The following is a 13,258-nucleotide window of genomic DNA, read 5'->3' on the forward strand; positions in this document are numbered from 1 at the left end:
AATACTTTGTTGAAGACTCTTTGCTTTATCTCAACCTTTATTTTTCAGATTACATTGGGACAAAGTAGGAAACACGCATTTTGTCATGACTCAGAGCAGCTGTTGCAGGTGTTGTGCCTTGGAAGTTGTGGGATCTTACACTGATTATAGCATGCAAAAGTAATTGCTGAGGAAATCAAGTTACATATGTCCATATGCAAAAAGCCATTGCTCAAATTTAATTGGGTAGGATTACAAGGGAAAAATGGCCTTCATTAGCATAATGTTATTTTCAGGATACTGGTAAGGATTAGGAGTTTCTCCAGAGATCTTGCAGACCACACTCATCAACGGGAAGCAACAGCAACTCTCACTTCAGGAAAACTGATTTACATAACTAGCCTTGAGTCACAATGCACGTTTTATAAATTACTTTGTCAATCTAAAAGATGCTTGCTATTCAAATTATGAAGCCCCTGTGAGTACAGGCCCATTTTTCTGAATAGAGAGACCATGAAAACATCAGTAACTCTGGCATAAAACTGATGTATTGTGTAATAATGTTTCACATAGAACCTGGTGCTTCATTTATCATCAATGTCTGTAGCTAGGTATGGTACAGGTTACAAAAGAAACCCTGAATGCTTCAGTCACATCACAGATGTTAATGAAAGGGCATAATAGAGAGGTTGAGCGAGATGAATTTGGGATATAATGGCTCCTTCAAGCCAGATGCTCATGAAGATTAGTGGAGGAGGATGGATGGAAATCTGGGCTTTAGAATTATGCTGAACATCTTCCTACCTATAGCAAACTGACCAATCTGCTGTGGAAGGAGTAAACAGATACAAGGCAGATTTCTTACCTGTCTACTTGCACAATTCAAGCTCATTTTAGCAGCTTTAACATATTACTAGTTGCTGGTTTTGAACATTAACTTTCCCCATGTGCAGATCAAAATCACAGGGAAAAGTAGGAGTTAAAATCCAGCAGAATGCAGATTTGGTAGGAAAGGTGAAATGGCAGAGAGAGCAGGGTAGGAAAGAAGGGGGAAAGAGACAGGATTCAGGAAAGTCTAAGGATAAATTTAAAGCTTAAATGTAAAGCAACTCATATAACTGAGAGCTGGGGTGCTTTTTTTTCTCTTACAATCCATGTGTGAATTAACAGTGAGTGACTTAGAGAGTAAAGAGTTAAGCCTCCTTGACCACAACCTGGATCTGTAACTCCTCTTACCAAGCCCTAGAGATCTCGTTTTATTTCCTTTAGAGCTCTTGGCATGTGTCTGCAGCATGGGAATAAGGTTGCTTCCTGCTAGCCCTGACTTGTGTCATGTGTGAGCAGTTAGATGTGACAAGAGAGACTCATGCATGGGAGGCCAAGGCTGTTTAAGTTGCTAGTCAGGGTGAAAGCCAACTGCAGCCTGGCCACTCTCCTCACTTAATGTACTCTGCCTTGCATCTGAAAGCAGCTGAGACAAAATTAAAGTAAGCAATGCCTCTTGTGAAGGCATTCTAACTGCTCTTGCCTTTTTGTTTCTTTAAATATTCCACTCCCTGATCCTTCTTCCTTGCCAAATGCTCTGCTCATGGAAGGGACAAAGGCTTCCAGAGGTGTCCATTACAGCATTATTAGTCCTTACCTAGAACAATATCTTATATCTGCCATTGTTCATGTTGCATTCAGAGACAGGAAAATCAGCAAGGCTGAAATCAGATTTTTAGGTAATATATCTTAATTTCTATAGAAGGCTGTGGAGACACATCCGTGGCCTCTGTGCTGTATACTTCTAATTAACTACTGGGCACTCACCACTCCACTTGTTAGAAAATACTTATTTATAGAAAAAAAAGGGAAGTATCTATATAAACGGCAGAATTCTAGCAAATGTATCAGGTTCCTTTTGAAATTGCTTCTGAGATGCAATGATAAATCCTACCTATTTTATGCGATATTTTATGTCGCTCTCTTTCTAAGGAGAAAACTACTTTTAACAAGAATGTAGAAGAGCATGCAGTTTCATTACTTCTCTCCTGAAATCTCAGATTATAGTTAATCCTGTGCTTTTCAAAATTACAGTTTTGATTCTCACAGGACTACAGATCTGCTGCTGTCTGCTGAAGGCTTTTCTCTCCCACCTCTCTCATCTTGATTCCACATGCTGTTTTTCAAGGTGACACACCACTCTTCAAACAGAGGAGGAAGTGGGGAAGGAGGGGAGAGGGGAAAATCATTCCATTGTAAATTGGCACAAAATGAAACAAAACTTTAAAATGTTACAAAGGAAACATCTCCCAAAGTATTACAGAGCCAGCACATCCCCGCCTTCTGCATCCCCCTAATCCTATTAGATAACACCAGGAATAAGCAGCTGTTACAATAAAAAATGCCAAATAAATGATTTTGAACTGCTTGAAAGTATGAGGAAAAAAACCTGTAAGATAAAAAGCACTGGGAACGTGACAAGACTATGAGAGTATTCAGCCCCTGGTCTTGTGCATAATGGCTGTCATTCAAGTGTGTCTAGTTAAGACTTGGGGAGATATTCATTTCACTGGAGACTTTTTGATCTGGGTATCATCTTGCATGACATTTTTCATGAATTGTTTCTTTCAGTAGCTCGATGATATTTCTTTTTTTAGCTAAATGAAAAGAAGTATTTATGAGAGCTCTGCAATTTGAAAACGCTCTCAAGGAATATGATCATCTGAGTGCCTACCTTTGCTTTTCAATGTGTCAGGAATGAGGAGGCAGTGACGTGCTGCTGCTGCCTGGTGTCCCTGTTCCTTCAGATACTCCTTGCAGCAGAATGCTCTGGTAATTGCTGCGGTTTTGGCTTTTTAATTTGATGCCTCTCCATTCATGAAGTGCAAAGTATTTACTTAGCTGTCACTTCTGCTTCTCACTCCACAGAGGAAACTAAGGCAGGGAAGAGAGGAACGACTTGCACTCAAGGAGACAATGCAGAAATAGAGTTCTGGTTCCAGTTCCCGTGTTCTCTCTGGCGAGTTTTTCCTGTCTCCAGTTCTCCAGCAGAGGTGGTTTACTCACTCCCTAACAGAGAAAAGGGTTGAGCCCATACAATGTTCCTTTCAGATGCAAACTGTAGAAAGCTTCACAGGTATCTAACACCAAGCCAGTGAACCTACATTTGTAAATCACATCTGTACCAATACAGATTTTCCAAAATTTAGTTAATTTGTGACATTTTACTTTTGAAAAGTCAGATGTAACTGTGGATCTCCTACATCCTTATTCCACTGTGGCAGTATGAATAAACTGTATAAAACAATTTCTTAATAGAGTGCCTTTTTAAGGTGAATTAAGGCTTTGGATGAGGTGGTTGGGTTTTTTCCACCCCACTTAGGGCATATATGAATGAAGCAAAACAATTACCCATGAGTTTGACTATGCCAGATGCACAAGTTGACACAACTGCAATGCAGACAAGAAATTGCATCTGATGTCCCAGAAGAAGCTTGCGATGTCTTTTACTCCTGACAGAAAGTGGCACAATTTTAAGATTGAATCCAGTCCTGGTAACTTTTTGCACATTTTCTTAAAATTAGGCCAAAATATCAGTCCCAGCTACAAGCAGAGCCCCAATTTAGGGAGAAAAGGGAAGGACAGATGAAAATATTTCATTGTTATAACCAGGTCTACAGATTAGAAAGGAGTTGAAAATACACACCTGTGACAGGAATGATTAAAAAAAATAAATGTGTCTAAACAGCATATGTACACACCTTTTCTTTAGAAATCCTTTTTGCTTCAGATCACTTTGTTAAGGTTGAGTATTAGTAAAGAGGGAAGACATTGGCAGAAACTGACACCTCGGCAAGCTCTAAACCAAAATCCATATATATGCCATCACTGTTTGCTGATTGCATGGCGTGAGTGTGGCAATGAATATAGGATTTCATTCCAAGTTGTAAACTTTAGAAACTTTGATAAACGAGAAGTCACTTTGAGTGAACTGATGTGTGAAATACATGATTTGTCCACCACCTTGCTACCACCAGGATTTCTAGTAGCACAGGATGGATATTAGGTCTCCTACTTGCTCCAAGCCCATGCCTAGAGCACGCCTCCATGCCAAAACAGGAGTGTTGTATAGGACTGTAAGGAAACTTGGGAATTGTTCATGGTCTCACTGGGTCTCAGCCTGTGGATGAGCACAGGCTTTCAGTGTCCATGACTGCTATTGTAGATTTGAGGCTTTAAGATCATTGTGAAATTAACGTTCTTTCACTGCATGCCAGATCGTTGTGGGGGTTTTTCTCTTTTCTTTGCTGGAGAGTCTTCACTTGCCACTCAGAAGACTGCCTTCAAACTTGTTTGCCCCATCATGTTCAGAGATGATGTCTTTCATTTCAGCCTGTGTGTGCTCAGAATACAGGGTTAGTTTCATCTGGGCGTTGTTTAGGAGCTTCCTGTTCCAGTAGACTTCAAATGCAGCATCCCATGGAGACTTGAATATAAAAGCAAGTAGTGCTGATGTGCCATATTTAACATAGGCTGTGCAGGAAATCAACCTTAAAAGATTTGTATGTGTTGATCTGCTCCTTCTCTAGTTCTTCAGTTAATGTTTCAAAATTATTCCTAGGTCTTCATGGTAGCTTAAAGAATCATTTATGTGCTGGTGAAATTGCTTATTAACATTACTGTACTTAAAACCAGCCTCTATTCTAAGCCTAAAACCACTGTTAAGATTGTGGAAGCAGCACTGTTAATATTGTACAGCGGTTGTCAACTACACAGCCTTGGAGGGGGGGAGAACTCAACAGCTGTCCTACAACAACTAGCTTAACATCACTAGTTTGTGTGCAGGTTGGGGGGAAAATCCTGTTCATTTTGTAATTCATGCAATTTATTCTGTAAAAAGAGTTTTTTAGATGAACCTTCATAAACTAAACCTCTCACATCCAGAAATGGTCTAGCTTTGATTAGGCACCAGATCTGAACACCCATAGTCCTGTTCTATCCATCATCCACTGAAGGAGGTTTGTGTGATCTGCCTTTCTGTGGAGCCAGGTGCCATAGAGAGGGATTTATGCATGTGCACATTACACTGAGATAATGAAACTATGAAACCTGCTCAGATTTTAACAAGTGTCAAAGCACTGGAGAAACCTAACTCCAAGCCAGACCATTTTTGTGGGAAAGTCCTTTGACTGGTTCTTGGCTTCTTCAGAGGATGAGAGAGCTATTGCATTTTTCCAAGCTATTCAAGGGCTTAGAGATTTCAAAGTGAAATATTTCAAAGCAAGTTAAGGCTGTGCTTAGTTTAATGTGGAGCTGCAAAGGATACTTCTAAGTACCAGGCAGCACTTGTGCTACATGAACTGTGAAATATTTTACAGCAGCCAAATACCCACAGCAGTCAGCACACCTTTGATTCAAGAAAACTACCTTTTTCTGCATGTATTTTAGACAAATAGACAAAAAAATAAATAGAAAGCTAGAGATTTCTTCACCAAAAAGTGAGATCCTACAGAACTGTGTGAGAGGTGGAGAGGCGACTAATTCATGGATCTTGGGAGGACACACAACTAAGGAAAGCAGTGTAAGTTATTTTACAAATTTATGTGTAATAATCACTACAATGAGTGAAAAGTGGTTTTTTAGGTTAGGACCTAAGTGGGAAGCAGCTGGCTACATGTAGAACAGACCAAAGAACATATTAATACTTCTGCAGAACAGATAAAATTCAATTTATTCTTTTAATGCCCATAGCCAGAACAATCACCACATTCTTGTACAAGAGGCATGTAAGCAGAAGCAGGCAAAGTACTGTGGGGCCCCAATTGTTGGTTTCTCTGGGTCTGGATTGAAGGCACTTGAGACAGTAGTTCATGTTTGGACTCAAGTGTTTGTTATTTCTTATCACTAAAACAGTCTCACTACTGTGAGTTCAGCAGCTTTTCATTAGAAGGCACAAAATAGGTAACAATCTCTTGTTACAAAGTCTTTTAAGACTAAACTGTCCAATTAAGAACTGACACCTAGATTATTTTCCCTTTTAACCCAATAACTGACCCCAAAGAGCTGCAATGTGGACTTTTCTGCCTGATTACAAAATGCCACCCAAACCCATGAAGAAGAAAGAAGAAGCATGAAGAAGAAACCCAGGATGACACCCTGTGCCCTCCATCTTGCTTCCATCTACAACATATTAAAAATCCCAAAACCTAAATTTTTCACCAAGTGATACACCTACACTACTCTCTATGATCTATTGCACACTTTTGTGGATTCCAGTCTATCCTGAAGTCTGGGAAACTTTCTCCGTGAATGAGGGTCAAAGTCAGTGCTCCCCTGGGGGTCAGGACACCCCAGAGCAGGAAGAGAAATATTCCTGGTGCCCTGGGTTTCCACAGAGCACTTCAGCCAACTCATGAGAACTGAGGTTCTAGAGTAAACTCTTGCTTTTTTAGTCAAGACAGGTATATTTTCTATGAGGGAAACATTATTTATTTCCTTTTCTCTTTTTAACCAGTACAAGTCTCCCAAATTTGGCATAGTAATTAGTCTGAAAGCACCATGGAATAACAAACATAAACTTTTATCATATTATATTTAATTACAGTTGTCATACTTTCATTTCATAATTACCTTTCATTTATAAGGCTATAAAGATCACTTTAATGACTTTTCAATTATTTTGCTATTAATTGGTTTTAATTTCCATGCTCCTTGATTAAGGATGTCTGCAAATTACTTTGTAGATGAATGAGGAGTGTTGCAGAATGTTCTGCTTCTGTTTCTTTTTCTGAAAAACAAGCTGGTGAAATAGAGTCAAGCATTCAGCATAAATTAAAAACTCTCACACATGACATTTGGAAAACAGTTTGTAACTTTAATTTTAGATGTGATGATAGAACTGAATTGATGGTCTAGAAACAATACCCTTGTTGAGTATTTGAAGCTTATAGAAATCTCTTTGCTGAATGGGCTTGAAGTATAGGAGCTCCTGATCTAGACCAAGAGTCCCACCCAGCTCCTGGACTCTCATGTTTAAATCAGAATGTGTTTTATTCTTGGTGTTAGGGGAAAAAACCACAACCACCAACAAAAAAAATGTGGTGTAAATGGAATTTTAAAAATATTTGAGACAAAGATTTCAAATAGAGGTAAACTACTTTTATTTGCTTCAGCTCTAAAATGGCTTCCCAGAAAAAAACATGGCCTGTCATAGCAGCAGGGATACAGTATGCAGTTACACAGCAGAAGTTGCTTGTGATGCTACTTCTCCTTTTGAGCTGATAAACTAAGTTTTTAATTACTGAAGTGCAGTGTCTGAAGGCAGCCAATATTTGAGGCTTCAAGGGCTGATTAACATTTTCTTTGGCCCATAAAACTGTGCATTTTCTCTTACAAACATCCAGGAGGGAAAAAAAAGCCACTATTTATTTTCCCAGATGGTGAGAAGGAATCTGCATCCCACTGGTAATAAGTAAACTATTTACTTTGATTATTTCTGTTGTTTGGATTCCTCCATCGCACTGCATTAGTCCTGCATGGAATAACAATGCTCACCTGAACTAGAGGAAATAAATAGCAGATGGAAAGGGGTAGCAGTTCAACAGTCTATAAAATATGTATGAAAATGATCAAAATTCTCACCAGTTATTAAGGCTTTTTGAAATAACTGGAGGTTCACTAAGCAGAACCACAAGCTGTGACCTGAAAGAAGCACTCTTGCACTCAACTTCATAGGTAGACAGACCAAAAGCCAAGCTGATTAAATGGACTCCAAAGACAAGAAGAAGTCTTGTTTTGGCACGTGAAACTATGGAAGTGTTGCAAATTAGAGATTTCTATTACAAAACTGAATGTCTGGTTCAGAACATGGGCTTTTTGCATAATTGGGATGAATACAGGTGCACAGGAGTTCTGGAAGTTTAAATGTGCCTCATCCTCAGAATATAAATGTATCATTTTGCAACTGTTTTTACAAAGATAAAGGCTAGATATACCAGTCTTTCTTTTAGAAAAGAAAAAACCCAGAGTCTGCAGACTTGGTCATAAAAGGTGTAGTTGAAAATGAAGGATTTTAAGAAAGCAGAGTTAATGTAGAGATTATTTCAAATTCAGATGAAATCAATTCACTGTAATTTCGTATGCATATTAAGTAGAAAGACAATTTGGGGGGGCGGAGGAGGTAGGAGCAAGTGAGACACAGTCAGTTGAAGACTAATACATCCCACGTTTCACCAATTCAAGGAGAGGAAGGAGCAATTTGGTATGGACTCAGAGCACTGCCTGTGTGCAGCTGAGCTGCTCAGGAGGAGCCTCGGTGTTTTCCACATTGATGGAGACGGTTCAGGGACACGCCAGCAGCTGCTATTCAGATGGAGTAAAAAGGAGAGCTTGCAGTCCATGAAGGGAGCAGGTTACTCTCCCAATTACTATAGTTTTACATGTAACAAGGTCTATCTTTGATCTGTTTTCATTGCAGTATCTGGGTGTGAAAGTGCATGGACAGGCATGATGTTCTTATGGTACAGAGAAGACCTGGCATCCATGTTTTAGAGATAGAAACTGAAATGCAGAATAGTTCTCTGCTCACTCCAGGTGCTAACAAACACCAAAGTTCCACCCTGCTGCACCTCATACAGCAGAACCTCTGAACAGATGATAAAATGGGAGATGATTTCAGATTGTTTAGTTATGCTACCTGTAGCTGAACGGAAGTTCTATATATAGGTAGACTGGGCTGTTTGAAGGGTTTGGAGTAGCTCTGTGAAAGCTGCAGGGAAGAGGAGTCTGATTTATCCCTCCTCTAATTTCACCTCTAGTCTTTCCTGCCTAAATCTTGCTCAGCCTCTTCCCGCCTGCCCCAACAGATAAATTTCTCTACTGCACTCCTGTGAAAGCCCAGAAGAGAAAATGAAAGGTAATGTATAAGCAGTAGAGGCCCTCAGAGCATGTAAAGGATCAAAAAGGTATTGGAAAATTGAGGGACAGCCTGAACCAAACAAATATCTCCTTTAATTTCGCTGAATTTCTGAAGGCTGTTGTTATCCTACAATTGAATGCAAAAGTATATCCTGGCTCCCACTTGTGCCAATAGAAATGGATCTGCAAATTGTTGCCCATGTGAAAGCATTTCACATCAGTGAAGTAGCTGTAATTATGTTTTTGTCTCCTAAGCAGAGCTATAAAAAGTACTTCAGATTAAGGCCCATCCTACATTGTAGCCATGGGGATTGACTTGCTATTTATTGAATCTCATGGAGCGAGAGATAGGCTGTTTGTGGGGAATGTGCTTGTTCCAGCTATGGAAAAGGGGATGCATGAACATGGCCGTGTCCAGGTTTGCTTTTAGCCCTATGTGTTTTTCATGTGACAAAAGCCAAAAATCCTTTACAGTTTGAGTCACTGGCTATTTTTGTCATTATTTTAGCAGGTTCCTATCCACTATGGAGTTCTTTATGGGTTTAAAGTTGTGAGCACCAGTAGAAAAAAAGTCTATATTTTTAACTCAATAGCGAAATTATTTCTGTCAGAGTTCTATAACCGTGTAAGGCCTGTAATAGATGTTCTTATCAAACAAATGGCACCTTTTCTTTTCTTGTCAAGTAAAAAAGTTCTCTAACTATGCTAGTTCTGTAAAGATCACCAAAAGAAGAACAAAACAGGTTCCAATTGGAAAGAAGAGTATCCTTCTGCATTTAAAAGTAATTTTCGGTCTGGGATTCTTGTTCTAAACTGTAAAATCCCACTCTGTCTAGGTATGATTCCTAGTGTCAAACACACAGTATTCACTCTGAAATTTTAAATTGCTTACTTTTGTACCAAGCCGTTATGCTTTCCAGCCTGTATTAGCATTAAAAGTGATATCCCCGTAAATACCAATATGAGTATCAAGGACAATGAAAATAAGCCCTGTGTGATACAATCCTGCAGGTTTTGTGCATTCTGGTCATGATTCACCAAAGCACTGAGTAGCATACATTTTGTCTCATATGCACCTATTGAACTCAGCAGGGATATTTGCGTAGTTAAAGGTAAGGATGCATTTGAGCACTCAACTGGATCATATTCAGAGCAATTCTCAGCTGTCAAGAACCTGTTTACTGCAAATAAAGTAACAGAACTTGCCAGAGAAAAACACTGATGTGTCACTGTCAAGCACTGCTTTACTCTTCAGAAACCATCAAAGTAACTAGTTACATACAGCCATGGTTAGTTATGAGCCTTCCTCCAAGGCCATAAATATTTATTTAACAGACAGGGGAGTGTTAATGTACGGAACAGAGCAATGCAACTAAGTAGTTAAATCCTCAGTCTTGAATGCTGATAAGATAAATTTCAAAGGAAAGACTTCTACACAGAAATCCAGCTAGTGTTGAGAACACAGAAAATTATTCTAAATAAATGTAATATATGTATGATCAGTTTTGGACCAGTTTCTTGAAAGCTGGATCACAGTTATGCGAATGATCACAGTTACCCAAATGTCCCTACCACCGCCTCCGCCCACATACTCCTTGATGGAATTTTTCTGTTAGCATGTCTCTACTAATCAGTGAACTCTTAAAGAACTCATTTTGTCTTTTTTTTTTTTTTTTTTGATTCAGAGAAGTCTACTTCTAGATCTTTTATTCTTGATTTGCATGCAACTCATAGCAAAATCTTTCCTTTGTTCTAGAATCATTCTCTTCCTTAAAAAAGTGGAGGGAGAAAGAGTTTTCAGACAAAACATAAGGTAAATATTTTTAATCAACTACTGTGTCAGGTTTGGGGTTTGGTTTTTAGGTTTGGTTTTGGTTTTTAAATGTTGTGTCACTCTAATATTATTTTTATATGATAGATTCCATGAAAAATCAAATATTTTCAGTCTGTCTATTGTTCTCAAAGTTTAGATATACATTGAAGAGGATCATTCAACTAGCCTAATGACTGCTACTAATAAATAAACAAGTTTGTGGTATAAGAATCCTGAAAATTTGCCCTTTCACTGAAGAAAACACCCAAATATGCTTAAGAAGAAAAGAATTCAAGTTAAGTTTGCCCCTGTCCATTAGTAATATATAAAAATCACTAATTATACTAATTTTGTTATTAGAGTCAATATAATAATGATCAAATGAAAGTTCAGACAGTGCCAATAGGGAAAAAATATATATTTGTAACAAGTATATCAGTCCCATACCTTCACACTGGACACGTAAGTTCTTCCAATGAGTTTTAGTTACAAAAAGTACGATTCAAAAGCAGACTGTGAAAACATTGTTTAACATGGCTATCAAGTTGGAAAAGTGACACCTCATATATAAACACAAAGTGTAACTTAGCTATTTTTTCTATGAATCTGTTGGTTATGCAGAAAGTACACATATTTTTCAGTTGCTTATGCAGGGATTCTCAGTGGGAAAATAAAGCGCTAACCACAGAGGCAATGTAAAGCTAAACCATTCTTAGAGAGGCGGAGAAGAGATGGCAGAGAGGAGAAAACTTAACAAAATAAGTAATGAAATAAGCCCATGGATACCATCAATCTTTAGGTAAATAATTTTAGAACAATCTTTAGCCTTAGGGAGATCATGTTTCATTTAGACACAGAACGAGCCAGCTGCATCAGCAAATCCATCTCTCAAGAGTTACAATTTATTCTGATGTTGAATGTTAGAGCTGCAGGCAATGAAAATTACTGATCAAATTCTGTATTTTTAAAATGTTTGCACTGGGGTGATAAACTTCAGTGAGCTGTAATTGATGTTTCTTGGGGTAAGGAAACAACTGAGTATTATAATGGTCATGGTTTTAGTTGCTTGTGAAGTTCTCTGACTTGATCACAACTTACCCAGCAGATCTGCCCTTCATGTTGAATAACATTTCATGGTCTAGCATGTAACCAAAGGCCATGTTCTGATTCTTTGCTTGTGTTTTTTTTTTATTCAAGGCCTCAGCCAACAGAGCTTCCCCCATTTGCTTCCAGGATTTAGCAATCCAGAATCCAGAAGGGCTGTCTGTAAGCAAGACCCTTGCAATGGGACTGTCAACAGGGCTGCAGTAAGAACACTGCATGGTCTAAAGGGGGATTATTTACTGGAAGCAGCTCCTTCTGAAAATTGAAAGGCTTGAATTTACAGGGGACTGGTAACAAAAAATTACATGCTTATCAAAGGTAAGAGATATAAGCTTCAGTTTCATTAATTAATGTTGTCTCTTTTGGATCTCTTGTTCCTCCTTGGAAAAGAATCTTTGAAGACTGAGTTGTCAAAAGTTTTCATTTTAAGTGTTGAGGAATGTTTTAGTTCTGTAACCAAACTCTAACTTAACTAACTTAGCTTTATAACAGACTCTTTGAAAGCTTAATCCTCCGAGTTTTGGCAACAATCGTAATGGTTGTCCATTACAGTGAATCCCAAAACAGGGAATAAAGAGTCCAAATGGTCCTGCTTTATTGAGGACATTTTACTATCACACTTGCCTACGCCAAATCAAGCTCAAGCTATTAGTCTGATACATAAACTGCTTGAGCAGGATCTGTGTGCTAAGGAGAATGACATAGTGCAATGCAGAGTTAAACTGTTAGAGAACTTCTTCTGATGCAAGGGGCTGCCCACTATCTCTGTCACTGAGCTCTTCCTTCAACAAATACATAGATATGAAGGGCAAGCAAAACAGGTCTGATCCTGACTGGTGCCAGAAAGATGATGGTTTGGCACTTCCATTCCAAAAGCAAAAATAAGTGACCATTCCAAGCCATGCTTGGACATGTAACAGCCTGCCTTCTCTTAGCACATTCCCCAAAATCAGTCTATTGTTTTTGGGGGTCTTTTTTGTGTACTATAATTGAACATGTTCTATTAAAAAGCAAGGGTAATTTGTGTAAAGGTCTTGAAAAACTTTAACTATTGTGTGATTGCCAAAATGATTTTCTGCCACATCTCTCTGTTTTGCTCTATCTGAACTATAATTTCTTTCTGGAGTCAGTCTTTGTCTGCAGCAGGCAGCCTGACAGGCTACACGAAGAGCATATTAGACCAGAAATCCCCAATTCTTCTTTACTGATCTAGAGCACATAATCATGGTCAGCCTATGAAATCATTCTGGGCAACTGGGGAAAGGTTAGGACACCAATAGGGAATACATTTTTGAAGCTGGCAGAACAGGACTGTTAGGAAAGTGTCATGCTAAAACACTGACATAAGGAGCAAATCTTTTGAAAAGCACTGGCTTTGTGCCCCAAGCTTGTCAGAGAAATCTCCATGAAGATGCTGTGCCTGTTCTTCCAATCACTGTTTTGCCTGAATGGTGTACGGCA

The 13,258-nt window shown here is 38.7% G+C and overlaps 2 protein-coding genes across 2 annotated transcripts in view; both read left to right on the forward strand.

Moving 5' to 3' along the window:
* The window catches only part of LOC131096935 (uncharacterized), an 82,704-nt gene extending 79,727 nt beyond the window's left edge, over nucleotides 1-2,977 (forward strand). Inside the window, exon 20 of the mRNA XM_058045569.1 lies at nucleotides 2,893-2,977. Coding sequence (XP_057901552.1) covers nucleotides 2,893-2,902 — 10 coding nt within the window. The 3' untranslated portion in view covers nucleotides 2,903-2,977. The remainder of the gene's footprint in view (nucleotides 1-2,892) is intronic.
* SH2D1B (SH2 domain containing 1B) overlaps nucleotides 1-13,258 on the forward strand; it is a 75,626-nt gene that overhangs the window by 32,850 nt on the left and 29,518 nt on the right. The window contains exons 2-3 of the mRNA XM_058018236.1: nucleotides 10,637-10,693; nucleotides 11,891-12,115. The gene's annotated coding sequence lies outside the window, so the exon portion shown is untranslated. The remainder of the gene's footprint in view (nucleotides 1-10,636; nucleotides 10,694-11,890; nucleotides 12,116-13,258) is intronic.

This window comes from Melospiza georgiana, chromosome 2 (genome assembly GCF_028018845.1).
Source record: "Melospiza georgiana isolate bMelGeo1 chromosome 2, bMelGeo1.pri, whole genome shotgun sequence".
Taxonomy (NCBI): Eukaryota; Metazoa; Chordata; class Aves; order Passeriformes; family Passerellidae; genus Melospiza; species Melospiza georgiana.